Genomic DNA, 26393 nt, shown 5'->3' with positions numbered 1-26393 from the left:
GAGGCCCAGCGCACGAAATTCATGCATGGGTAGCGTCCCTAGGCCTGGCCTGCGATCAGGGCCTATCTTCCCCACCACCACTCACCCGTTCCTGTTTTCCAATGGGACAATCGTTGAGTGAGTGCCCCCTGGTGGTCAGTGCATGTCATAGTGACCAGTTGTTCCACTGTTTGATCAATTTGCATATTACACTTTTATGTCCTATCTAATAAAGGGAAAATATGCTCATTGACCCTCACACCATCATAAAGATGGCAGAGCCCACAGCCAATAAGGATGGAATATGCTAATTGACTGTCACGCCCTCAAAGATGGTGGTGCCCACAGCCAATAAGGAGGTAATATGCTAATTGACTGCCACATCCTCAAAGATGGTAGCGCCCACAGTCACAAGATGGCGCCACCCAGTCCCCTCTGCTGGGGTCCAACCCCAGCAGGTCCAGGGGTCCCCAAAGTCGGCAAAGAAGGAATGACACGGAGACAGCGTTCAGTTAATCAGCAGCCTAGCCAGGATATCTAGCCAAGTTCTGGTTAGGTTCTCCAGCCAGGTTCTCCAGGTTCTCCAGCCAGGTTTGGTCACCAGGTTCTGTTCTTTATTGTCTTGTTACATCTGTATTTATACCAGTTGATTTTAATCCTGTCAATTTCTATTCCAAAGGTTAGGGCATTTCTTATCTCCATTCTAGGGAATAAAGATTATGTAGCTTAAGTGTGATTGTTCGTAGTTAAAGTGATTAACTACCCGCCTGGCACTTAGTTAAGGGATTTTTTCCCTCCCTAACTTCAGGGAAAAATCCCTACCTGGGGAAACAACCTTTCTCGGAGAGGTGACCTTGGTTAAAACACATAGCGCCAAGAGGGGGAGCAAACACATCAAGAACAGTATGCCATATACGCCAGGTCCCCCGAGACATATGTTGTGCAGATGTTTCTTCCCTGCAGCAACCGTGTCAAGCAGCAAGGATGGACCAGCTTCCGGCACCCCTCAGCCCTGCCTCCAGAGACCCTTAGTCATATCAGCCCCACACCTGCCCAGGGCTGGTCTGAGGCACAGGCAAACCTTGGATGGTGGCTGCCCAGCTGCCTAGGGTCGCCTGAGGCTCAGGTAACCAGGGATGCCCAAGGCTTGCGCTGCTGGCAGTGGCAGCAACAGAGGTGTGATGGGGTGTCGCCTTCCCCTGATTGCTAGGTTGCCTCCCACCCCTGAGGGCTCACAGACTGTGAGAAGGGGCAGGCTGGGCTAAGGGACACCCCCTCCAGTGCATGAATTTTCATGCACTGGGCCTCCAGTATAGAGATATTTCAGAAAGGAAGGGAGAAGGAGAGAGAGATAGAAACATCAATGATGAGAGAGAATCATTGATCGGCTGCCTCCTGCACATCCCCTACTAGGGATCAAGCCCACAACACAGGCATGTGCTCTGACCAGGAATCAAACTGTGACTTGCTTCATAGGTTGAAGCTCAACTACTGAGCCATGCCAGCTGGGTTCTTCCTCTTTCTTGCTGAGTAGTATTTCATGGTACAGATGGACCACATTATGTTAAACCATTCACCTGTTGAAGGATATCTGGGGTTCTAGTTTGGGGCTATTATGAATAAAGCTCTTATAAATATTTGTATATAGGTTTCTGTGTGAACATAGTCTTCATTTCCCTTAGGTAAATGTCTAGGAGTAGAATCGCTGGGTTTGTGGTAGTTGCATATTTAGGTGTGTGTCTTTTCTTTTAAAAAGAATAACCATTTATTTAGCTTATAATTCTATGGGTTGGCTACACATTAATCCAGGTTTATCTGATTTTTTTTTTTTTGAGATTCAAATAATCTTCACCTTTCAAAGTATATAATTCAGTGGTTGTTAATATAGCCACAAAGTATTTGTTTTTTTAAGGGATTGCCAAACTATTCTGTAGAGTGGTCATTCATACCATTTTACATTGCCACCAGCAATGTATAAGTGATCTAGTTTTTCCATACCCTTGCCAGCATTTGGTGGTGTCACTTTTTTTGTTATTAGTGTTTGTGATAGGTATGTGGCAATAGCTCATTGTGGTTTTAATTTGCATTTCCCTACTTGCTAATAATGTTGAACAGCTTTCCATGTGCTTATGGCCATCTGTACATCCTTTCTAGTAAAACATCTCCATATCTGTTGCTCATTTTTAATTGGATTCTATGGGTTTTTTTCTGTTGAGTTTCGAGTTCTTTATATATTCTAGACATTAGTCCTTTGTCAAATATGTGGTTGAAAAATATTTTCTCCCAGTCTGTAGCTTGTTCTTTCAACCTCTTTCTCAGAAGCCAAAATTAATCAGTTTTTCTTTACGGACCATGCTTTTTGTGTAAAGTCTAAGAACTCTTTGCATAGTCCTAGATCCCAATGATATTTTTCTGTTTTTTTCTAGTGGTTGTATAGTTTTATGTTTTACTTTTAAGTCTGTGATTCATGTTGAATTACTATTTGTATAACGTGTGACATTTGGATAGAGGTTTGTTTTGAGGGTTTTTTGGCCTATGGATGCATAGTTCCTCCAGCACTGTTTGTTGTAAAGAGTATGTTTCTTTCATTGAATTGCTTTTTACCCGTGTCAAACATTTGATGGGTTTGCTTTGATGAGTTTATTTCTGCATTCTCTATTCTTTTCTGTGCATTTTTCTGTCTATTCCTCAACCAATGCCATACTGTCTTGATTAGTATATCATAAGTCTTAAAATCAGCTAGAATAATTTCTTCCATTTTATTCTTTTTCAAAATTCTAACTATTCTAGTTCCTTTGCCTTTCTATATAGTTTTTAGAATAATGTTGTCTATATGTACAAAAAAATCTGTTGACGTTTTGATAGAAATTACATTAAACCTATGTATAATTTGGGGGAGAATTAATATCTTTACTATAGAGTCTTCCAATCCATGAACATGGTATGTTTCTCTATTTACTCAGACCCTTTTTTGTTTCTTTCATCAGCATTGTGGAATTTTTATCATACAAATCCTATACACGTTTTGCTAGATTTACATCTAAGTATTTCGTTTTTTGAGTATTCATAAATTGTACTGTATTTTTAATTTCAGGATCCATGTGCTAATACTTAGAAATATAGCAGATTTCTGTATGTTGGTCTTACATCATGTAACCTTGGTGACCTCATTTATTCATTCTAGGAGTTTTGTATGTATATGTGTGGTTGTTTCCATATTTATATATTTACATTTCTTGGTATTGGAGTTCAGAGGGCAGCCACCCTGCTTTCCTGTGCTGAGTCATTCCCTCAAGCTGCAGAGGGCATCTTTCTCTGGTGAACCATTGCTATCCAGGTGGTTTTAGTCTGGAGGGAAGGCAGTTGCCCCATCCTGTTGGAAGACCTCTCCCCTCACCCTGTGGTCAATAGCCTGAGGCTAATCAAGACTGAGTGTCAATTGGACTAAAGGTAGAGGAGGATCTCTGGAGGCTTGGAGTCTATGCCTGATCTACTTCTGGGCTAGGAAAAGCACATCCTGGTATACATCTTGGTTCTTTCCAAAGGAACCCACCCCCAGAAGAGGGAGCCACAAGCTGTGAATTGCTGATAGCTCCAAGCAGGGTACTCAGGGCCAGTCACAAACAGTGTCTGACCTTGTCTGCACTAGAAATTAGGAGTCACAGCAGACCTACCTAATACACTGATACCAACACAAACAGGCAGACAAAATGGGGAGATAAAAAAAAACAAGCCCCAAATGAAAGAACAAGAAAATTCACCAGAAGAAGAGCTAAATGAAATGGAGATAAGAATTTATCAGACATAGAGTTCAGAATAATGATGGCAAAGATGCTCAACATCATGGGAGAAGATATAGTAACTATGAAGAAGGACATAGCACTAAGAAAGAATACAGTGGAAGGAATACATAGTAGATTAGGGGAAGCCAAGGATCTGATCAGTGAATTAGAAAACAGGATAGAAAAATAATCACTCAATCACAGAACCAAAAAGAAAAAAAATACAATTAGAAAACAGGAGGACAGTTTAAGGGAGCAGTGGGATTACATGAAATGTAACAATATTCAATTCTTAGGAGTGCCAGAAGCGGAAGAAAGTGAACAAGGGATAGAGAAGGTCTTTGAAGAAATAATGGCAGAAAAATTCTCTAACCTGGTGAAGGGAAAAGTCACACAAGTTTAGGAGGCACAGAGAGACCCAAACAAGAAGAAACCAAATAGGGCCACACGCAGACACATCATAATTAAAATGCAAAAATTAAAGACAAAGAGAGAATCTTAAAGGCAGCAAGAGAAAAGCATTTTGTTATCTACAAAGTAGCTCTCATAAGGCTGTCAGCTAATTTTTTTTTTTTATCAAAAACTCTACAGGCCAGAAGGGAATGGCATGAAGTATTCAAGGTAATGGAAAGCAAGAATCTGAAACCAAGAATTCTATATCCAGCAAGGCTATCATTCAAAATAGAGGGTAGAATAAAGAGCTTTCCAGAAAAAGAAAGGCTAAAAGAGTTTATCACTGAAACCAGCACTGAAAGAAATGCTAAAAGGAATGCTTTAATGAGAATAAGAGAGAGGGAGAGAGAAAGAGAAAGACAGAGAGAAACATGGGCATAAATAATTAAAATGCCAATAAATGAGTACCTATCAATAATAACCTTAAATGTAAATGAATTAAATGTTCCAATCAAATTACATAGGATAGCTGATTGGACCCACCTCAGAACAAAAGACTCATATAGGGTGAAAGTGAAGGGAAGGGATAAAAATCTTTCCATGCAAATGGAAACAAAAACAAAGCAGGGGTAGCAATATACGTATCTAACTTCAAAATGAAGCCCACCACAAGAGACAATAAAGGTCACTACATAATATTAAAGGAATAAATCCAACAAGAGACTATAACCCTGGAAAATATATATGCACCCAATATAGGAGCACATAAATATATATATATTTTTAAAAAACCTATGAGGGACTTTAAGGGACAGATGAACAGCAATATAGTCATGGTAAGGGACTTTATCACCCCACTGACTTCACTGGATAGATCTTCCAGAAAAAAACTTAACAAGGAAACATTGACTTTAAATGACACACTGGATCAGATAAATTTAATTGACATTTATAGAACATTTCACCCCAAAGCTGCAGAATATACATTCTTCTCAAAAGAACATGGGTCATTCTCAAATATAGACCACATGTTAGGATGCAAAACAAGTCTCTACAAGTTCAAGAAGATTGAAATCATATTAAGCATCCTCTCTTATCACAGTGGAATGAAATTGGAAATCAACTACAGTAAAAACACTCAAAAACATTCAAATACATGGAGGCTAAATAGCATGTTATTAAACAGTGGGTGTGTTACAAATGAGATTATAAAAGAAATCAAAAACTTCCAGGAAACAAATGAAAATGAACACAAAACAACCCAAAATCTATGGGATACAGCAAAGGGAAGTTCTACTAGGCCTACCTTAAAAAATATATATACAAGAAAAATTAATAATAAAATATTTAACCCTGCAACTTAAATAATTAGAAAGAGAAGAATATGAAAATCCCAGAGTAAGTAGAAGGAAGGAAATAATAAAGATTACAGCAGAAATAAATAACAGACATTAAAAAAAATAAAAAATAAAAAAAATCAATAAAACCAAGAGCTGGTTCTTTGAAAAGATAAACAAGATTGATGAACCTTTAGCCAGGCTCATCAAGAAACAAAGAGCAAGGACCCAAATAAATAAAATCAGAAATGAAAGTGGTGAAGTAACAGCTGTCACCACAGAAATACAAAGAACTATAAGAAAATATTATATGCCAACAAGCTGGACAATGTGGATGAAATGGATAAATTCCTAGAAAAATACAGTCTCCCAAAACTGAATCAGGAAGAATCAGAAAACCTGAATAGGCTAATAACAACTGATGAAATAGAAGCAGTAACCAAAAAACTCCCAGCAAACAAAAGCCCTGGTCCAGACAGCTTCACAGGAGAATTGTACCAAACAGTCAAACAACTAACACCTGTCCTCCTCAAATTATTCCAAAAACTGTGAGAGGAAGGAACACTTCCAACCTCTTTTTATGAGTCCAGCATTATCCTAATTCTAAAACCAGATAAAGACTCTACAAAGAAAGAGAATTACAGGCTAATATTCCTGATGAACGTGGATGCTAAAATCCTCACCAAAATATTAGCAAACCAGATCCAACAATATATTAAATAGATCATACACCATGACCAAGTGGGATTTATTCCAGGAATGCAAGGCTAGTACAATACAGTGGGGCCTGACTTAAGAGTTTAATTCGTTCCATGATGGAGCTCGTAACTCAAATTACTCGTATGTCAAATCAAGAAGTGAACAAGCGAGACACGTGATGCTGGGCTGATGTTGTAGCGTTCACTGTGACGTTCACTGTGCCAACTAGCGGTGGGGTATCTGAAGCTGGCTTGTAACCCGAAATTTAGCTCACAACTCAAAGCAAAAAATCGGCCAAGAGACAGCTCATATCTCGAAAAACTCATTAGTTGGGACACTCATAAGTCAAGGCCCCACTGTATTCCCAAATCAATAAATGTGATACATGACATAAAACAAATTGAAAGACAAAAATCACATGATCATATCAATAGCCACAGAAAAAGCATTTGGCAAAATCCAACATCCATCTACACTAATAAAAGACAAAGATGCTAATTGACCGTACCTTCACTACACCCCAAGCCACGCCCACCATCCAATCAGAGCGACTATATGCAAATTAACCCAACCAAGATGGTGGCCGGCAGCCACGAAGCTGGAGCAAGCAGGAGGCTTGGTTTCCCAGGCGATGGAGGAAGCCAAGCTTCCCGCCTGCCCTTAGCCAGCTGTGGCCTCCGCTCATGGCAACAAAGTTTCAATTATAGAAGCTAAATAAATCCCAGATACCTGCTTCCAGCCAGTCTCCACTGGGAGCTTGGGTGGCTGGGGCCCGTGGCCAGCCTGCAAACAGCCATCAGCCCCTCACCCAGGATGGCCACACCTTCATGGGGTGAGGGTCCCCGCTGGGGGGCTTAGCCAGCCTGAAAACAGCCCTCAGCCCCTCACCCAGACTGGCCAGGCACCCCAGCAGGACCCCCCACCCTGAAGGGCTGTGGCCAGCCTCCAAACATTCATTAGCTCCTCACCCAGGCTGTCCAGGCACTCCTATATAATAAAAGCACAATGTGAAAATTGACCCTAACAGCAGAATGACTGGGAATGACTGGTCACAATGACACACACAGACCACCAGGGGCAGATGCTCAATGCAGGAGCTGCCCCCTGGTGGTCAGTGCACTCACACAGGGGGAGCTCTGCTTAGCCACAAGCCAGGCTGACAGCTGCCAGTACAGTGGTGGTGGTGGGAGCCTCTCCTGCCTCCTCTGCAGCACTAAGGATGTCTGACTGCAGCTTAGGCCTGCTCCCCACTGGCAAGTGGACATCCCCCGAGGGCTCCCAGGCTGCCAGAGGGATGTCTGACTGCCAGCGTAGGCCCAATCCCCCAGGGAGCGGGCCTAAGCCAGCAGGTGGTCATCCCCTGAGGGGTCCCAGACTGTGAGAGGGCACAGGCCAGGCTGAGGGACCCTCCTGAGTGCACAAATTTTTGTGCACCGGGCCTCTAGCCTATATATATAAAAGCCTAAGTGACTGTTATAACTAAACGACTGGAACAACCAGTTGACCAGTTGCTGTGATGCACACTGACCACCAAGGGGCAGGCGCTCAATGCAGGAGTTGCCTCCTGGTGGTCAGTGCACTCCCACAGCCAACCTCCCACAGCTGGCCAACCTCCCACAGCCCCTCACCCTGGCTGGCCAGTTCCCCCAATATGCCTCAATTAGGGTGGTTGGCCAGCCAACCTCCCGGGGTCCGCCCCTCCCCGCAGCCGACTGGCCTCCCAATAGACCTCAATTGCCGGCCAGGCCAAGGGACCCCACCCATGCATGAATTCGTGTACTGGGCCTCTAGTTTTTTATAAAATCTCTCAGCAAATTGGGAATAGAGGGATCATATCTCAACATAATAAAAACCATATATGACAAACCTACACCAAACATCATATTCAATGGGCAAAAATTAAAACCATTTCCCCTAAGAACAGGAACAAGACAGGGATTCCCACTTTTACCACTCTTGTTCAACATAGTACTGGAAGCCCTAGCCACAGTGATAGATAAGAAAAAACATAAAAAGGCATCCAAATTGGAAAAGAGGAAGTAAAATTCTCATTATTTGCAGATGAGATTATGTTATAATAGAAAACCCTAAAGATTCCACCAAAAAACTACTACATTTAATAAATGAATTCAGCAATGTAGCATGAAACGAAGTTAATACCCCAAAATTGATGGCAGTTTTATGCACCAACTAGAGGCCGGGTGCATGAAATTTGTGCATGGAGGAGGAGTCCCCTCAGCCCAGCCTGCACCCTCTTCAATCCAGGACCCCTCGGGGGGCCCCAACTGGGCCTAAACTGGCAGTCGGACATCCCTCTCACAATCCGGGACTGCTGGCTCCTAACTGCTCACCTGCCTGCCTGCCTGATTGCCCCTAACTGCCCCCCCCCCCACTGGCCTGCTATCCCCCAACTTTCCCCCCTGCCGGCCTGGTCACTCCCAACTGCCCCCCCTCCTGGTCTGGTTGCCCCCAACTCCCCCCTCTGCCAGCCTGGTTGCCCCTTACTGCCCCCCTGCCTCCTGGTTGCTCCCAACTGCCCTCCCCTGCCAGCCTGGTCACCCCACGCAGCCTGCTTTTCGGTCATTTGGTCATCCCTCACTAACCCCCCTGCCGGCCTTGTCGCCCCATGCAAGCTGTTCGATCGTTACTGTTACTGTGATGGCATCCCAGACAATTTGCATATTCCTCTATTATTAGTATAGATAATGAACTCTCAGAAAGAGAAACTAAACAAACAACCCCATTTATTATTGCAACAATAAAATTAAGATACCTAGGAATAAACTTAACCAAGGAGGTAAAAGACTTGTATTCAGACAACTACAGGATGATGGAAAAAAAAGAGACAGAGAAAGATATAAACAAGTAGAAGAATATACTATGTTCATGGATTGGTAGAATTAACATCATTAAAATGTCCATACTACCCAAAGCTATCTACAGATGCAATGCAGTCCCTATTAAATTACATCTTTCACAGATCTAGAACAAATACTCCAAAAATTTATATGGAACCAGAAAAGACCCCAAATAACCACAGCAATCTTGAGAAAGAAGAACAAAGTTGGAGGTATTAAGACATGGTATCAAGTATACTACAAAGCCTCTGTAATCAAAACAGCCTGGTACTGGCACATGCACAGGCTCAGATCAATGGAATAGAACAGAGAACCCAGAAATTGATCCAAGCCATTACACTCAATTTATTTGACAAAGGAGACAAGAGTATACAATGGAGTCAAGACAGTCTTTTCAATAAATGGTACTGAGAAAATTAGACAGATACATGCAAAAAAAAAAAAAATGAAACTAGAGCTCCAAATTACACCATACACAAAAATAAACTCAAAATGGATAAAAGGCTTAAATGTAAATCATGAAACCATAAAAATCCTAGAAGAAACCATAGGCAACAAAATCTCAGACATCTCTCATAGCAATATGTCTGCAGATACTCCTAGGACAAAGGAAACTAAGGAGAAAATAAACAAATGGGACTACACCAAAATAAAAAGCTTCAAAAGAAACCACAAACAAAATGAAAAGAGAGCACACTGTATGGGAGAACATATTTGGCAATGGTACATCTGATAAAGGTTTAATATCCAAAATACATAAAGAATTCATCTAACTTAACAAAAGGAAGATAAACAATCCAATTAAAAAATGGACCTAAATAAAAACTTCTCTTAAGGGGACATACAGATGGCCAAGAAACTTATGAAAAATGCTCCATGTCACTAATCATCAGAGAGATGCAAATTAAAACGACAATGAGGTATCACCTCACACCTGTCAGAATGGCTACTGTCAATAAATCAACAAATAACAAGTGCTGGCTAGGATGTGGAGAAAAGAGAACCCTAGTACACTGCTGGTGGGAATGCAGACTGATGTATCCACTGTGAAAAACAGTATGGAGTTTCTTCAAAAAATTAAATATGGAACTGCCATTTGACCCAGTGATCCCACTTCTAAGAAACCTGAAACAGCCATCAGAAAGAATGTATGCACCCCTATTTTCATACCAGCACAATTTACAATAGCTAAGATCTGACAGCCCAAGTGCCCATTCTTAGATGAGTAGGGAAAAAAAGCTGTGGTACATTTATACCATGAAATACTATGCAGCAGTAAAAACCTTTGAGACAGCAGGGAGGGGCCTGGAGAATATTATGCTAAGTGAAATAAGTCAGTCAGAGAAAGACAAGTATCACATGATCTCACTCAGATGTGGAATCTAAAGAACAAAATAAACTCTTGAACAAAATAGATCCGGAGACATAGAAGCATGAAACAGTCTGTGGAATCTCAGAGGGAAGGAGGAGGAGGGAGGGCAAGAGATCAACCAAAGAACTTGTATGCATATACTGTATGCATAAACCATGGACATAAACAATAGGGTGGTGAAGGCCTGGGGCAGGGGTGGAGGCAGGTTAGAGGAGGTCAATGGGGGGGGGGGGGGAGGAAAGGGGACATATGTAATACTTTCAACAATAAAGATTTTTTTAAAAAGTACAAAGGACATAGTAGGGAAATTTGAACCCCCAAAAGCACCCCCACCAAAAATAAAAATAAAAATGTGTTGGGTATGAATTGGAAGAAAGAAAAACGGAGAATAATTTACCACCATATAATAGAAGAGAATTTATGATGGGCTCCTAGTCCAGGGTGTAAACTCCTATCTTATTGGAATGTTTGCATGGAAAACCTATTTTATTTAGTTTTATTCTTGTTATTTTCCCTTATTAACGGATGGGGCAAAAGCAGGTTTACAGTTGTTCATATGGGAAATAATACAATAATTAATAAGCAATAATACAAGAACTGCCTGGCCAGCATGGCTCAGTGGTTGAGCATCACCCTATGAACCAGGAGATCACAGTAAGATTCCTGCTCAGGGCATATGCCTGAGTTGTGGGCTTGATGTGAAACCATAAAAATCGACCCCCAGTGTGGGACCTGCAGGAGGCAACCCATCAATGATTCTCTCTCATCATTGATGTTTCTATCTCTCTCTCTCTTTCCCTTCCTCTCTGAAATAAATAAAATATATATTTTTAAAATAATATAAGAATAAACTCTGTTTCACATACTCACAACTGTACACCACTTTTAACCCACCCTGTCCATAAGTGTACTGAACTAAATGATTCTACAAAGGCCTAAGTAGGTCTGGAATACACATGAGCCCAAAAGGTCCTCATTTCCTAATGTTTAGATTATAATTAGTAAAATAAGTTACCAATTGAGGCTGTGAAATCTCATTTTCTAGGGATCCTTAAAAATAGGTTAGAATTTCCACACTGATCAATTGGTAGATGTTTGGCCTTGCCTCAAGGAAAAGGAATTTTGGACAAGCTTTTTTCTTGAGGAACCTATTAGATTTATGTTTTGAAGGCAGTTTAGCATTCATTTAAAAATAAGTTTCTAGCCCTGACTGGTTTGGCTCAGTGGACTGAAAGGTCCCAGGTTCGATTCCAGTCAAGGGCATGTACCTTGGATGTGGGCACATCCCCAGTGCAGGGTGGGCAGAAGGCAGCTGATCGATGTTTCTCTTTCATCGATGTTTCTAACTCTCTATCCCTCTCCCTTCCTCTCTGTAAAAAATTAATAAAATCTATTTTAAAAAATTAAAAAAATAAGTTTCTAAAAATACCTATGTATTTTTGGATTTGTTGAGATGTCAGCTGCAGTTCCTATCAGCTATAACTACTGACAAGATTTAACAACAAATTTGCAGTTATTTGTTATATTCTCCATGCTCCTGAGCTTTGGCAGTTATGCAGGTGCAGTTTTTGCAGGAATAGCCTCCTGACAGAACTGTGGACAAAAGAGTTTATTACTTCCCAACATAGGCTTCTCAGCTCTCCACTCCTTCTTAACACTGCTCAGTTTTGGAGACAGGAGCACACCACCTCCTCAGGTCAGCTTCTAAACAGTCAGTGGAAGGACTTGTGTGAGACTGAGTTTCATCACTATTATTTGGGAGGCACTAAGAATGCATGTACCACTGGTGAATTTTTGTTTGCATGCGCATTTCCTATCTGTACGTCCCAGTCAGATACCTGCTAAGCTAGGATAAAAAAAAATCAAAGAAAGCACTTTCTCACTCCACCAGTGGAGAAATAAACCAACAGTACAGGCGATGGGAGGGAATATGCCTTAATTCTGGGCCCTTCCCCTCCTCTTTGCTTTTTTAATTGAACTTCCTTTTTTAAATACAGTGAGACAATTCACATAACGTAAAATTTACCATGTTAAAGTGTACAATTCAGTGGCATTTAGTATAGTCACAATGTTGTGGAACCATCGCCACTGTCTAATCCAGGGGTGGGCAAACTTTTTGACTCAAGGGCCACAATGGGTTCTTAAACTGGACCAGAGGGCCGGAACAAAAGCATGGATGGAGTGTTTGTGTGAACTAATATAAATTCAAAGTAAACATCATTACATAAAAGGGTCCGGTCTTTTTTTTTTTAGTTTTATTCATTTCAAACGGGCCGGATTCGGCCCGCGGGCCATAGTTTGCCCACAGCTGGTCTAATCCTAGCACATAGCTCATCTCCCCAAAAGGAAACCTTGTAAGCTTTAAGCAGTCACTCCCATTCCCCTCCCCCACACCCTCAACCTACGGTCCCTGGCAACTACTGCTCTTCTTTTTGTCTCTGCATATTTGCCTGTTCTGGAGATTTCCTATAAATGGAATCATGCAATACATGGCCTTTTTGGTTTATATTCTTTCACTTACCATAATGTTTTCAAGGTATATGCATGTGTAGCATATATCAGTACTTCATTCTTTTCATGGCTGCATAATATTCCACTGTGTGGATATGCAATATTTTGTTTATCAGTTAATAGATATCTAAATTGTTTCCATTTTGGGGCTGTTGTAAATAATACTGCTTCAGATATTGGTGTACACGTATCTATTTGATTCTGATTATAATTCTTTTGGGTGTATATCTAGGAGTGGAATTCCTGGCTAATACAGTACTCCCTGCTGAACTTATTGAAGAACAATGGCCACACCATTTTACAGTACCACCAGTAATGTGCTAGGGTTCCAATTACTCCACATTCCCTCCAATATTTGTTATTTTCTGCTTTTTGTTTGTTTTTTATTATAGCCATCCTAATAGATGTTAAGTGCTATCTAGTTGACTTAAATTTTCCAAATGACTAATGAGAAGAATATAAAAAAAATCTATACCTAGTCATACTAAGTGTTGTTATAAAGCTATACAACACCAAAAACAAAGAGAATTATAAAAGTGTCCAGAAGGGCTCAGCCGCTGTGGCTCAGTGGTTGAGTGTTGACCCATGAACGAAGAGGTCCCAGTTCAATTCCCTGTCAGGGCACATGCCTGGGGTTGCGGTATCTACCCCCAGTGTATGGCGTGCAGGAGGCAGCTGATCAATGATTCTCTCTCATCATTGATGTTCGAATCTCTCTCTCCTCCCTTCCTCTTTGAAATCAATTTTTAAAAAAATTATTTTTAAGTGTCCAGAAGGAAAAGAGATTAACTTGTCCTCTATATGAGTAGATAATGCAGACAATAAGAAAGGAGAAAAGAAGGAGAAAAGCAAAAATAGGATAAACTAGAAGTATAAAATAAATAATTCTATTTAGACATATTTTAAAACAAAATTATATATTAATGTGAATGCATTTATATAGAACAAAGTATTAAATATGAACAAAAGATTATTTCTAACTTTATTATAGTAGAAGGAAGAAGAATGGAATCAGAGAGGAGTATAAGGGGACTTTATATTTGAAATTTTATTATTTGGTTAAAATCTGAAGTAGTTCTCACAACCAGGTTCATTCCTGACATTTGCAGGATTTGGTGCAGGAGTACAATGGAAAGTACATGCCATGTCTAAGTATGTGACAGTTTTAAATCAATGTAACAGATAGCTGTGTATCTCAATGAAAGATTTGTACCTCGGTGAATAGCTTCATGAAGATGGCAGTGCTTGGTGATTCCCAGATTCTTTGCAGGTCTGAGCCAGAGAGTGGTAGCACAGGGAAGAGTTAGCTGACTTGGGTATTTCACCTTCACTTGCCAACCTTGGCTCAGTCCTGCACTGGGAAGGGACCTGTGCACACATGTGGGGGCGCTGTCCATACATCCCATGAAGGAAACCACCCCTTGGCCACTCCTTCAGGCCAGGGAGTGTGCACACTAGCTATATGGCCTACTTTTAGGGAAATGGAGTTAGCAAGGAGGTCAGGTTAGCCTTGAGTGCCAGCTTAGGGGTCACTGAGAAGAAACTTCTAGGGTCTTAAATATTTTAGACGGGAGACAGGCATAGGCTCTGGGTAGACCTGTCTCCTTGACTCATGGACCCCTCACCATGTGGGAGGAAGAGCTACAGAATGGAGTGGGTCCCTTGGAAGCATGGTGTCTAAGGGTGGTGCTACCATTTGCTAAAACCACTGTACTGGCTTCTGACTATCTCTGTGTGTTTGGAATGTTGAGAGAGAGAGAGAGAGAGAGAGAGAGAGAGAGAGAGAGAGAGAGAGAGAGAGAGAGACCACCATTCCACGAGGGAATTGGGAACACCTATCTAGCACAGAGGCAGGGACAAAAGCACTGCCAGCAAAGTGCCTTTTTATTTGTCATGGCTGAGTCTCTGTGTGATTTCAAAAGCCCCTCCCACATATGTGGTTCTTCCTGAAATGTTAGCGGAATCAGGGATGACCAGGGTAGAGGATGGGCCTGGTGTCAGAGCATAGCCCTGTGTCTGTCCCCTAGTTTCTGGGGAGAGAGTGCTTGTCAACCAGGAAGGCTGGGAAGGATGCCCCAGGAACCTCCTCCAGCCCAGCCTTCAGGGAGCACTTCTACACACAGTGCCTTCCAGGGTCAGACTTCGTCACGTTCCCAAAGTCCTGCAACTAGCCAACACCTGGAGCTGCAGATGGTCAGGCGCCAGTGGCCACACAGGGCCTTCGTACTCACAGGCTCCCTCCTCATTCATCTGCTCAGCCCTGAGTTCCAGGGCAATTGCGCAGCAGGCTCAGGAAGATCAGTTTAGCCCATGGGAGAGAAAGATACGAGAGGGAAGAGAAAGCCAGTGTGAGGGGTAGAAAAAGTGTACTTTCTCATAAACTGTCAGACACTGCCAAGTTTATCTAGCACAGGCTCACCCTTAATTGGTGATGAGTCAAACATTGTCCTTTCAACCAAGAGAATCAGAAAATGCTCTCTTCTGGAAACCCAAGTGCAAAATGAACTTCAGCTCATAGAACTACTAAGAATACCCAGGGCTCTGCTCCTCTTTAAAAGGCCCATGGGGGAGTGGTGACGTGGACTCCTCGGGCTTGAGGCTCATGGACAGGGCCAGGGGAGGTGCTTTGGATCACAAGCAACTGCAGCTCCTTAACCCTCAAGTCCCCACAGACAGATCGGGGTGTATTTGCTGCCATAGTTCAATCCCACAGACTGGGGCTTAAACAAAAGGAAGTTACTATCTCACAGTTCTGGGCTGCAAGTCCAAGATCAAGGTGTGGCCAGGCTTGCTTTCTCCTGAGGCCTCTCCCTCAGCTTGTAGATGTCCGTCTTCTTCCTTTGTGTTCACATGGTCTTTCCTCTGCGTGTGTCCTGGTCTCCTCTCCTCATGAGGACCCAGTCGTACTGGATTATGGCCCCACCCTAATGTCCTCATCTTAACACAATCACCTCTTAAAGATCCCATCTTCCAATGCAGTCACTTTCTTAGGTGCTGGGGGTTAGGAATTGAGCCCATGAATGTGGGAGGACACAATTCACCCCATAATAGAGGGCACTGGCAAACTGCTGTGCACCTGAAATCTCTTTGGGAACAAGCAGAGTGATGGTAAAGAATCAGAGCACTCTGGCCGCCTGGACAGTTCTCAAGCACCCACTCGGTTGATAAGAATGAAGATGGCTGTCCCCCGGGATAGCTCCATGTCTGTTCACAGCTGTGGCCGCCTTAGAGGGAATAATTTCTGGAAAGGCAGGAAGAGCTCCCGATCCTTATGTTTTCAAAGAAGATTCACCTTGATTTTTATTGTGTTTCATAATAAGCATCAGATTCTGTGGCAAGAAGCCTGTCTCCTGCTAGAGTCCTGGGGCACCGGGGAGAGGCCCTGGCCCTGGTACCATTTACTGGCTCTAGGAAAGGAGGCTGCAGGTGGGATTGAGGCTTTTAAGACATTTACCATAGAAACAGATCACTCCTTCCAAAGTGTTCCGGGAAGCCAGGGTTTGCCCGGTATGAAAGGGCACTTGTAGTGCACTTCAATTAAGAGGGAGGCAGAGGGCTGAGGCGCTGTGGACAGGACGGCTGAACACAGAGCGCCTTTTAGAAGAGAGGGCTGTGCACTCCAAGTGTCGAGATAGCATCTACCGTCAACAGCGGGCGGCGTGCAAAACTGGACATTTGTCTTGATGTGGGGAAGGAAGCTTCCCCCCCTGTTTGTTTTATTTTACAACCGGAAGTCATTCAACCAGAACCTTTGAGATGTGTCCAGGTGAATTAGAGACTGACATGTTTGATTTACCTGCAGGATGAATGAGCGGGACCACTTGTTAAGGAGGCTCAGCAGGAAGACGCCCCCAACTCTCTTCCGAGGAGGTTCCCTCCAGCAGAGTGTCCCACGTAAGTAGTCACTGCAGCTGACGCAGGCCAGCAAGACCTGGCCCACGCAGGAAGGTGGGAAGCTTAATGAAGGCCTGGGCATTGTTAATAGGGAAGGAGACAGCTGCCAAGCTGGAGCACAGCGTTTAGAAGTGAAATTCGTGTGTTTGGCCTGAGGCAAGTACAGCTTGCATATAGGTAGTTCCCTGGGACCCAATCAAATGCCTGAATGACAAAATTCTTAAACTTAAAATCCTGATGTGGTTAAGATCCTCTGTCAGCCTCCCGGTAGCATTTTTTCTAAGGTTGAAGTAATGTTACTTTTAAATTGGTTTCCCCAAAGATAGCAATATGCAGGGTTTTATTTAACACTAGAGGCCCGGTGTACGAAATTCGTACACTGGGGTGGAGGGTCCCTCAGCCTGGCCTGTGCCTTCTTGCAGTCCAGGACCCCTCACTCCTTACTGCCCGCCTGCCACGGAGGCAGGAGAGGCTCCCACCACTACCACTGCGCTCGCCAGCCATGAGCTCAGCTTCTGGCTAAGCAGCGCTCCTCCTGCGGGAGCACACTGACCACCAGCAGGCAGCTCCTACATTGAGCGTCTGCCCCCTGGTGGTCAGTGCACATCATAGCAACTGGTTGTTCCGCCAGTCATTCCGCCATTTGGTCAATTCGCATAATAGGGTTTTATTATATAGGATTAGTATATTAATTAAAACAATGCCAATCACTGGGGGAAAAAGTCACTGCTTTATCCAGGAAGGCCACCCCAAGTCTAGCACTAGTGTCCCCACTCTGACCACTAAAGCCCTGGTCTGGTTTCTGCCAAAAGCATCTGATCTGAGCAGGGTCTCTGGGGTTGCAATGGAGCCCAAAGGAGCAGGAAAGGAGGCCATAAAAGCAGATGGGGTCCCTGCCAGAGTTCATGGGGAAGCTGTGGGCTCATTTTAGCAATCCAGCCATTGGGCTCCCAGCTGAGGGGTATCATTAGAATGCAGGTTTCCTGTGCCAAGGCCTGTAGGTCTATGGGCCCCTACACCTCTGAACCTGCCAATCTCTCCTGCCACACTTCCTCTTACACGTTCACATGTCATCTCTTCACCCAGGCCTCACTTCCTGCTTCCCGTTCCTCCCGAGGAGATGAGAAGGAAGCGATGGTAGACCAAGAACAGCTTAGGGAAACTAATCACGGCATCCATAGGACAGGTATTCAAGGTCCTATGTCAATGGTGTCTGACAATACAGAGAGGGAAGGGAAGGATGGAATGGCAGTCCTCTCAGCAATCCACTTCTCTTCACTTTCCCACTGATGCCAGCTCCATGTGGGGCCTCACCTGCCTGGTGTGTCCTTTAGTGCTCCACTGCCCCTGGAGAGAGGTGGTGTCAGCCCCAAGAGCACCTGGCAGAGGCTCAGGTCAGTACAGTAACTGGCCCAGTGTGGCCTAGCAATCAGAATCACAGTTGTAGTGTCTCTGATCTGAGAGAGTGGTCAAATCAGGAGGCTTGGTAGGGAAGTCCAAGGAGTGAGGTGTGTGAGGTCCACCTCTGGAGCTGAGCTGCCTGCAGTCCTGTCCTGTCTGGGCAATGTTTTTGTCATCGTAAGCAAGTTGACCTCTCTGTTTCTACATCTGTAAAATGGAGATGATATGAGAATCTACCTGGGGTTGTTGGGAGGATTAAATGAGATCATAAGGTGCCTAGAATGGTGCCTGACAATATAGAGTCCAATAAATGTTAGGTATCACTATTTTTTTTCTGCCGTAGTTGAGTAACTGGGGGCAACTTACATATTTCTCGAAACTTCTGTGTTATCCTCTGGGGAAAAACAGAGTTATAATAATATGAGCTTACTTAGTCTTTATGAGGCTTCCCAGTGATGGATGTAAAGCGCCTTCTCTATAGCAGACACAGAGAAACACATGCTGATTTCCAAACCACATATGCTTCAAAGTAACCAAGAAAGAATAGATGCAGTAGACCCAGCACAGTGGGAGGTTAGGGGTGCCAACCCCAGGTGAAAATTTGCGTGTAACTTTTGACTCCCTCAACACATATAACTTCTAATAATATTGTTGACCAGAAGTCTTACTGGTAACACAAACAGCTGATTAACACATATCTTTTATGTTATATGTATTAGATACTGTATTCTTATAATAAAGTAAGCTAGATAAAAGAAAATGTTATTAACAAAATCATAAAGAAGAGAAAATATGTTTAGAGGGTTTATTGAAAAAAGTTACATATCAGTGGACTCACACAGTTCAAGCCTATGTTGTTCGAGTCAGCTGTGTAGGTCAAGAACCAAGCGAGAACTTCTGAGGGAGAGTAATAAAATATCTTCAAACAACGACTAAACATTTTGCTGAATTCTCAATATTTTGAAGGACAAAAGAATTCTAATGAACAAGTACAAGAAATGAAAAAGCTTTGGAAATTACAGCACATTTAAGAAGCACCCCAAAATGAGTAGTAATACCTGGTTGATAATAGAATGTTTCTGTCATTGACAACTATACGAGGCCATCAAGCAGTTTAAACTGTTCCTTGGATGTGAGAAGTTCTGCGCAGCTTGTCTGGGCACCCACATGTCCTCCTGGGTCTAACCATCAGCTGTCTTGGGTCTCAGTCTTCCCAGGGAACTGGGGGAAAAACTCTAATCTTGGAAGTACTTTTGGTTCTTTATGAGCCACCAACCAACACACAAGATCAGTGTTTCCTATATGGTCTAATACCCTTATCATCCCATGGTATTCCCCAGTTCTGCTATTAGGAATATTTTTCCAGGAAGAAAACTGCTACTTTCATTAAGATATTATCAGTGCCCTAGCTGGTTTGGTTCAGTGGATAGAGTGTTGGCCTGCAGACTGAAGGGTCCCAGGTTCGATTTCGGTCAAGGGCATGTACCCTGGTTGCAGGCTCGATACCCCGTAGGAGTTGTGCAGGAGGCAGCTGATCGATGTTTCTCTCTCACTGATGTTTCTAATTCTCTATCCTTTTCCCTTCCTCTCTGTAAAAATCAATAAAATATATTTTTTTACAAAAAAATATTATCAGAGCTCAGATTCAAAAGAATGCTACTTAAGGGTAGTTTTATTCCAAAATAATGAAATAAATGACATAATTTTATAGACTTTACCAAATGTCCTATTAGACAAAATAACTAAGAGATTCACCTGCCTTTCCATCTCTTTCCACCTATCTCATTCTGTCCTCAGACTCTGGCTGTGGAGGCAGATGCTCTAGGAGGCCAGCCAGGGAGAGTTCAGAGCTGGACCACTGAGCGCGTTCTCCAGGCCCCGGCAGTACTTTCTGGCTGTCAGGACTCCCTGAAAGATGAATGAAAGTGGGAAATGCTAAGAGCTGGGGGCTCCCTCTGAGCTTCCTGTTTGGATGCCAGGGGCAGGTTAATGCTCGTCAGGCAGAAGCTGGTGAACTGATGTGTCTTTGTCCGCTGAGTGGTGCAGTCCCACTTTGGGCTCACAAATGCCATTGTCCCACTGAAACTTCTTCCAGTGTGACTCTAACTACAACCAGACCTGGTTTCTGAGAGGGAAGTAGTTTATCTCCACCCCCAGGGTAATCCTATTGGGCCATCCTCCTTTTAGTTTTGAATGCAAAGTCTACCTTAAGTCTCAGTTGAGATTAATAAAGTCTGGTTCAGAAAGTCTTAATGCACAAAATTTTGGAAACATGATGGTGGATGCAACTAATAGGAACTGGCAGAGAAACCACTTGGCAGTGAGGTAGTGACCTCGGGGTGCTCTGCTCACCCCAAGAGAAGAGATTTGCTATTGGACCAGGAGCCCCTCTCTGCCATCTCTTCTGCTGGAAACTGAGTGAGGAGTAATCCCACTGCAAGGACCTCATGCCAGTGAGGCAGATAGAAGCAAGGGCACCATCGAGCTACAAGCAGAAAAAGCACCGCGGTTGGCTTCCCAGTAGGCACAGGCAGGGTATGAATGAAAAACAGAGCAAATGAAAGGCCAGATTTTTGCTCCTTCCAGTTAATAGGGAGTGGACAATTCCAAATGCTAAGATGCCTTTCCCAAAGGGACATTCCCAAACAATGTCTCAACAAGTTCCTTTTATTCCTTCCCCTCCGCCCCTCTCCCCACAAAACACACATCCAAAAAGAGAGGTGGCAGTTGTTCTGTTTGGACTGACTTTTGAGACAGGCGCCCTTCTCTGGCATGGAGGCGGAGTGCTCTGTGGCCTGGTGACAGCCAGCCAGGGCGAGAGCTGTGAGAACCCGGACCTCACCTGGTCCAGGCCATTTGTTTTACAGGAAACTAAACCAAGGAGACCCAGAAAGCTTAAAGAGACCACAGTCCTGTGACCAAGCTACTGCCAGGCAGGGATTAGAACTCAGCCCTGGGTCCGGATCCATGCTGAAAGCCATCTGCAGGGTGGAGAACGCAGTAGCCCAACCTGCCCCAGGCAGGTTCACGAAGAGCACTCCCCAGGCCTTCCCATTACTTGGGACCAGAGCCATTTCTGTCGGGGTGAGAAGAATCCACCTGGGGAGCACAGAGCCCTGGCAGGACTGTCGTTCCAGCAGCACACTGGATCCAAAGACAGCTGCTCTGGGTCCCCTCCCGGAAACAACGTGTGTTTACTAGAAACGTTGCCTTTCAAAGACTGCAGAAGGAAGTGTCCCAGTGGACCACAGGACACAGTCTTGTTACAGGAGGAGACAGTGTTATTTGCTAGATTTTTCTTTGAAACATCCCTAGGAAAGGTGTCTCTTCTAGGACTGCAATGAAGATGCTGCACAAAGAGCACTTGTCCTGGGACAGGCTGGCAGCCCAGCATCAGGAGGAAGAGGGAGGGAGGGAAGTGGGGAGGGAAGTGGGGAGGGGTCAGGAGAAGACCCAGACAAGCCAGCAGCCCCTCTCCAGGCTTGCTTCTGTGTTTCTGCTCCAGACATGTGACATGCCTGCTCAGTACCCAGCCAGGTTGTGCTCACACTGGCCTAGTGGGTGGCTGCTTCCTCTGGCTCCCACACAGAGTGGGATTGGGTTTATGGGTTTGAGTTTGTTAGAGATGGAGGTGAGCGAGTAGACAAGAGTCCCCTGTGGAACACTGCTCTCTGTTCTGGGTCAGGCTTGCTTGCTTGTTCTGCTTTCACACCCAGCCGCTCCCTGCTGCCCAGCCATGTCCTCAGAAGGCCCCAAGCCCACCTCTGGAGACCAGCCCTGGCCTCCCAGGGTGGCCCTCCTGCCCTTGGGCTTTCTCAGGTGGTGCTGAAAGGCAGGCTGTCCAGAAGCACTGGGAAGCCAGCCCAGGGACAGAGCTCTGAGTCTGTGGGCACACACAGAGTAGGAAGTCACCTGAGAATCTTTTGAAGTCTCTTCTCCATCCCCTCAAAGACTCTCTCACATTGTTTTTATATGTCTTTATACTCCAGAAACTCTTTTTTAAGCAGATGTCTGAGCAGAATAATTATAATCTGGGAGAATTTCTGGTTTCTTTTTCTCCTGTAAAGACTATGATGATTAACTAACAGCTCTATTGATCAGTCATAAATAGGCCTGGGTAAGAGTCACCTTTGTTAGGCTTTTACTATGTTGTCTTGGTCAGAATGTCTCATCTAGCTGTGGGACTTTTCTACACACCTGAGCCAGAAGGGTTAGCCAACAGAGAGGGCGTCTTATAAATGTCCCATCTGTGGGCAGAACCAATTAAGAAGGAAAGCCCACTATTGCTAAACCTTTTTAAGAACTGGTGATGCAGGAAAGTGTGGGCCCTGCAGAAACACTGCCTGGGTTTGGCTCCAAACTGCAACTCACTAGGTCTATGACCTTGGGCAGATCATGAAATCAATCCATGCCTCAGAGTTTTCCCATCTGTGAAATGGGAAGACACTAGCGTCTATCTCATAGGGCTGTTGAAAGGAATAGATGAGTCATTTGTGCACAGTACATAGGACAGTGCCTGGTACACACAAGTGTTTAATAATTGTTGGCTGCTGCTGCTATTATTACTATTACTAGAGGCCCGGTGCATGAAAATTCATGCACTCAGGGTGGGGGGAGGTCCCTCAGCCCAGTCTGCACCCTCTTGCAGACCAGGAGCCCTTAGGGGATGTTCGACTGATGGCTTAGGCCCAATCCTGCCTCTGCAGGAGGCAACCTGTGGGGCGATCAGGGGACAGTGCCAGGCCAGTGAGCAGCTGGCCCCACCCCCACAATTGTCCCTTCGCCACTGCTGGTCACCACCGCCCCCTGATCACCGTCACCTCCCTCTGCCCACTGGTACCCATCCTGGCTGGCCTGGTGCCACCTGCTTGCCAGCCCTGCCCCCTGCCAACCAGTCATTCTGCCGGTCAGTCGATTTGCATATTAGGCTTTTATTATATAGGATTATCATTATTATTTCTATTATTATTACTGGAGCTGATTGTAAGAACCAGTTTTGCTGTGGCCACAGGGCCAATCACTAAATTCCTCTTGCCTTTATCTTGTGATCCTTTTCTTTACACAAAAATAAGATGTGTTACCCACTGTAATTTCTTATTACCAGCCCAAATCAGCCCAATTTAGAAACAGGACCGTTCCGAACATCATGTGCCCTTTACCAGCTTTCACTGTGAGCTGGTGCATGTTTTCCCCAGCAGGTTACAGCTTCATAAATTACCTGGCCGGCCTGCAGCTTCAGGCGCATTGGGACATTTCCGGAGCAGAACAACTTGATTGGTGGTGGGAAAGTGCAGACATGGACCAGTGACCCACTGTTTATGCTTCCCAGGCTGAGCTCAACTGCAGCTCCTAAATGGGAGGCCGCCCCTCAGAGCCATTCCCATCCCAGCATCAGCAGCCAGAACCCCTTCAACCCAGCCCACCAGACTGCATCCTGCCACCACACACCCACACTGCCCATGCTCCCCTTCTGGGTCACAGGCTCCCTGTCTCAGACTCCCACCAGTTCCGCTGTAGTCTCCTCAAAAGCAGCTTCTTCCAGACCTCGTGCGCTCCCCCGGTTCTGCCCTTACCCACTCCCTCCTGTGCGCTTCTTTCAGATGGGTACGCCTTCTCTCAAGAAGAGCATGGAGCCGTTTCTCAGGAAGAAGTTGTTCGTGCTTATGACACCACCAAAAAGAAATCGAAGCGGAAATAAGACAGGAAAGTGAGGAGGAACTACGAGTCAAGTTTTCCTGATTGATCCTGGGGAAGAAATGCAGTTTTTGTACCCAGTGTTAAAACATCTTTGTCAGAAGAGACTGGTGTCAGCAGCCAAAATATGAGAAAACACATTTCTGTGGCCTTAGCCAACCGGTTTGTTAGTTATATGTTCCCGCGCAAACCTGGAGTATATACCGCGGGGGAAGCCATTCTTTCCTCCCAACTTGTCTGCAGTGCTTGGCCTAACTTTTGTTTACGTTGTTATGAAGCATTCAGCTGTGCTCTGTGAGGTGTGAAATTAAAAACATTATGTTTCATCGATATTTAAACATCAGTACTGGTTGTCCTGGGAGCGGAGATAAAAGAGTTTTATGTTGCGTGAGAAGCCTGTCCCGTGGCAGGGAGCCCCGACACACTTGCTTCCTGTCCTTTTACCTCACAGACAAAGTCCACAGACAGCATGTAGACCACTTTAGGCAGGTTGCTGTCTTGCTTTGATTCCTATTATGTTTGTATGAAGTTGGCATAAATTTCTTGATTACAATGAAATCACAAATATATGGTTTCCTATTATATATATATGTATGTTGGTAACCTGAGAATGTTGATGTGAAACTCTTAGCCACATTCCCAGTGGGGCAAACCATCTGTGTTCCAACACCATCTTCTGCACCCTTCCCAAGGGTTGGCCCAGTCCACCCAGTGCCACCCAGGTCCCTCGTCCTCACACCTTCTGCATGGCTGGCCGCTGTGCTCAGTGCATGGCCACTGGTGGGCAACAACCCGAGTCCGCATCCGTCCTTTCTCTGCAGCAGAAACAGATACAGATGCAAGAAGTCCCTTCTTCCACCGCCCTTTTCCTTCTATAACTAAAGGGAAGAAGCAGCTCTTCTGCAGATATTCTACAGTTTACCTGCCTCTTTGTGGTGACAGGGAAGCCTGCGGGTCAGGGCGCCGGTGGGGACCCTGCTAGCCAGGCTCCCAATACGCACTTCCCAGCCTTCAGACCACTGGACTTTTAGCATCCTCTTAACTTAGACCCCATGCTTGTCTTCTGAGGAGTTGAGAGCACATTTTGGATTTTCATTGTTGGAAAATGAATGAATTTAGAGCATGTCTCCCCAGTGAAGGAACATACTTATCACTCTGTCACTCTGGAACCAGAGAGAATATGCAAACCCAGCTGAGAGAGAGGGCCCCTGAGTGTGGGAAGGAGGATGACCATGGAAGGAGAAAGCAAAAAGCAAGGACACAGACACAGGGAGGAGAGCATAGAGGACACTTCCCACCAAGTCAGAGTGGAAACTCTGAAATCAAGCCCCGAAGCCCAGACAAATGTCCTGATCAGCCTAATATGTCCAGGAGGTTAAACACGATGTTGACAGGCAGTTTTAATTGAAAAGAATTCCAAACATTTCCACAGCCTTTTTTATATCGACAAGGTTTCCTTCCTTATTCAGTCAGTGTTAGATACAGACACCGCTCACAGTAGGAAGTACCCTGAGTGTAAGAAGAGGAAGGGAAGTCATTGACTTTCCAAACTGCAGAGTCCCTTGTTCTAAATTTGGACAGAACCTGGATGCCTTCAGGCGGTCATGTGAGCACCTGGAGCCCTTAATAAACGACCAGCCTGGAGGCACGTTCTCTCCTCTCTGCTTTGGTTGCCAAACCAGATTTCTGGATAGCTTAACGTAAATAATTCTGGGCAGCTGTTACTGGCTGCAATGACACAGTTCCTCTGGGAATGGCTGTGCTAGATTAGGAAATAAAACAATAGTGCATTTTGCTTCCTAACCCTTTATTTTTAGAACATCTACATCTTATTGGGCATTGAAATAACTATGATTTGCATCAACTAAGAAAACGATTCCCTCACTTAAGAGGTGACCAGGGTCCAGGGCTTGAGGGGAAGCAAGGCAGTGCAATTAACAGGTGAGGCTCAGAAAATTGCCACTTCTTCCTCCCCAAGGTGATGAAGCACTTAAATACTATAGCACCCAGCAAAGTGAATCATTGAAGAACTGTCATCACAGAGGGCAGGGGAGTTTAACAATTATCACAAACCAAGGTGTACTAGTATGTCTTTGTTGCACACCCAAAGAGATGATGGTCTCAATACAGAGGAAAAATGAAAGTGAGAAATGAATGTGCATTAGGCATCCTGACTCTTTGGTTTCATTTAAAACTAAGTCTGTTTGGAAAGAGGCAACTCAAACTCAATTCTGTGTCAAACACTTAGCTCTCTCTTGAACTGAAAACCTTCTGAATCAGATTTGTGAATTAGAATGTGTGTGTGTGGTGTTTGGGGTTTTTTTGTTTTTATTTTATTTTTTACATTAAATACAGTTCAAATTTTCTGAGATTTAAGTATATTTTCTAATTTTCTTGAGAAGTAGACTAAACAGTCTTTGCAATAATGAAACACACACGCAGAATACAGTAGATGTGATGCCTTTCTATTTAT

At 44.2% G+C, this 26393-nt stretch overlaps 1 protein-coding gene across 1 annotated transcript in view; it reads left to right on the top strand.

Moving 5' to 3' along the window:
* Nucleotides 1–24508, top strand: part of ATP8A2 (ATPase phospholipid transporting 8A2) — a gene marked incomplete at its 5' end in the record, with an annotated part of 501820 nt that extends 477312 nt beyond the window's left edge. Inside the window, 2 exons of the mRNA XM_081083630.1 lie at nucleotides 16734–16825; nucleotides 23827–24508. Coding sequence (XP_080939756.1) covers nucleotides 16734–16825; nucleotides 23827–23924 — 190 coding nt within the window. The 3' untranslated portion in view covers nucleotides 23925–24508. The remainder of the gene's footprint in view (nucleotides 1–16733; nucleotides 16826–23826) is intronic.
* Nucleotides 24509–26393: the final 1885 nt, after the last annotated feature.

Source organism: Myotis nattereri (assembly GCF_964212035.1).
Source record: "Myotis nattereri genome assembly, chromosome: 2".
In the NCBI taxonomy this organism is placed as follows: Eukaryota; Metazoa; Chordata; class Mammalia; order Chiroptera; family Vespertilionidae; genus Myotis; species Myotis nattereri.
The sequence above is the reverse complement of the archived record's forward strand: the minus strand, read 5'-3'. Positions and strand labels throughout refer to the sequence as shown.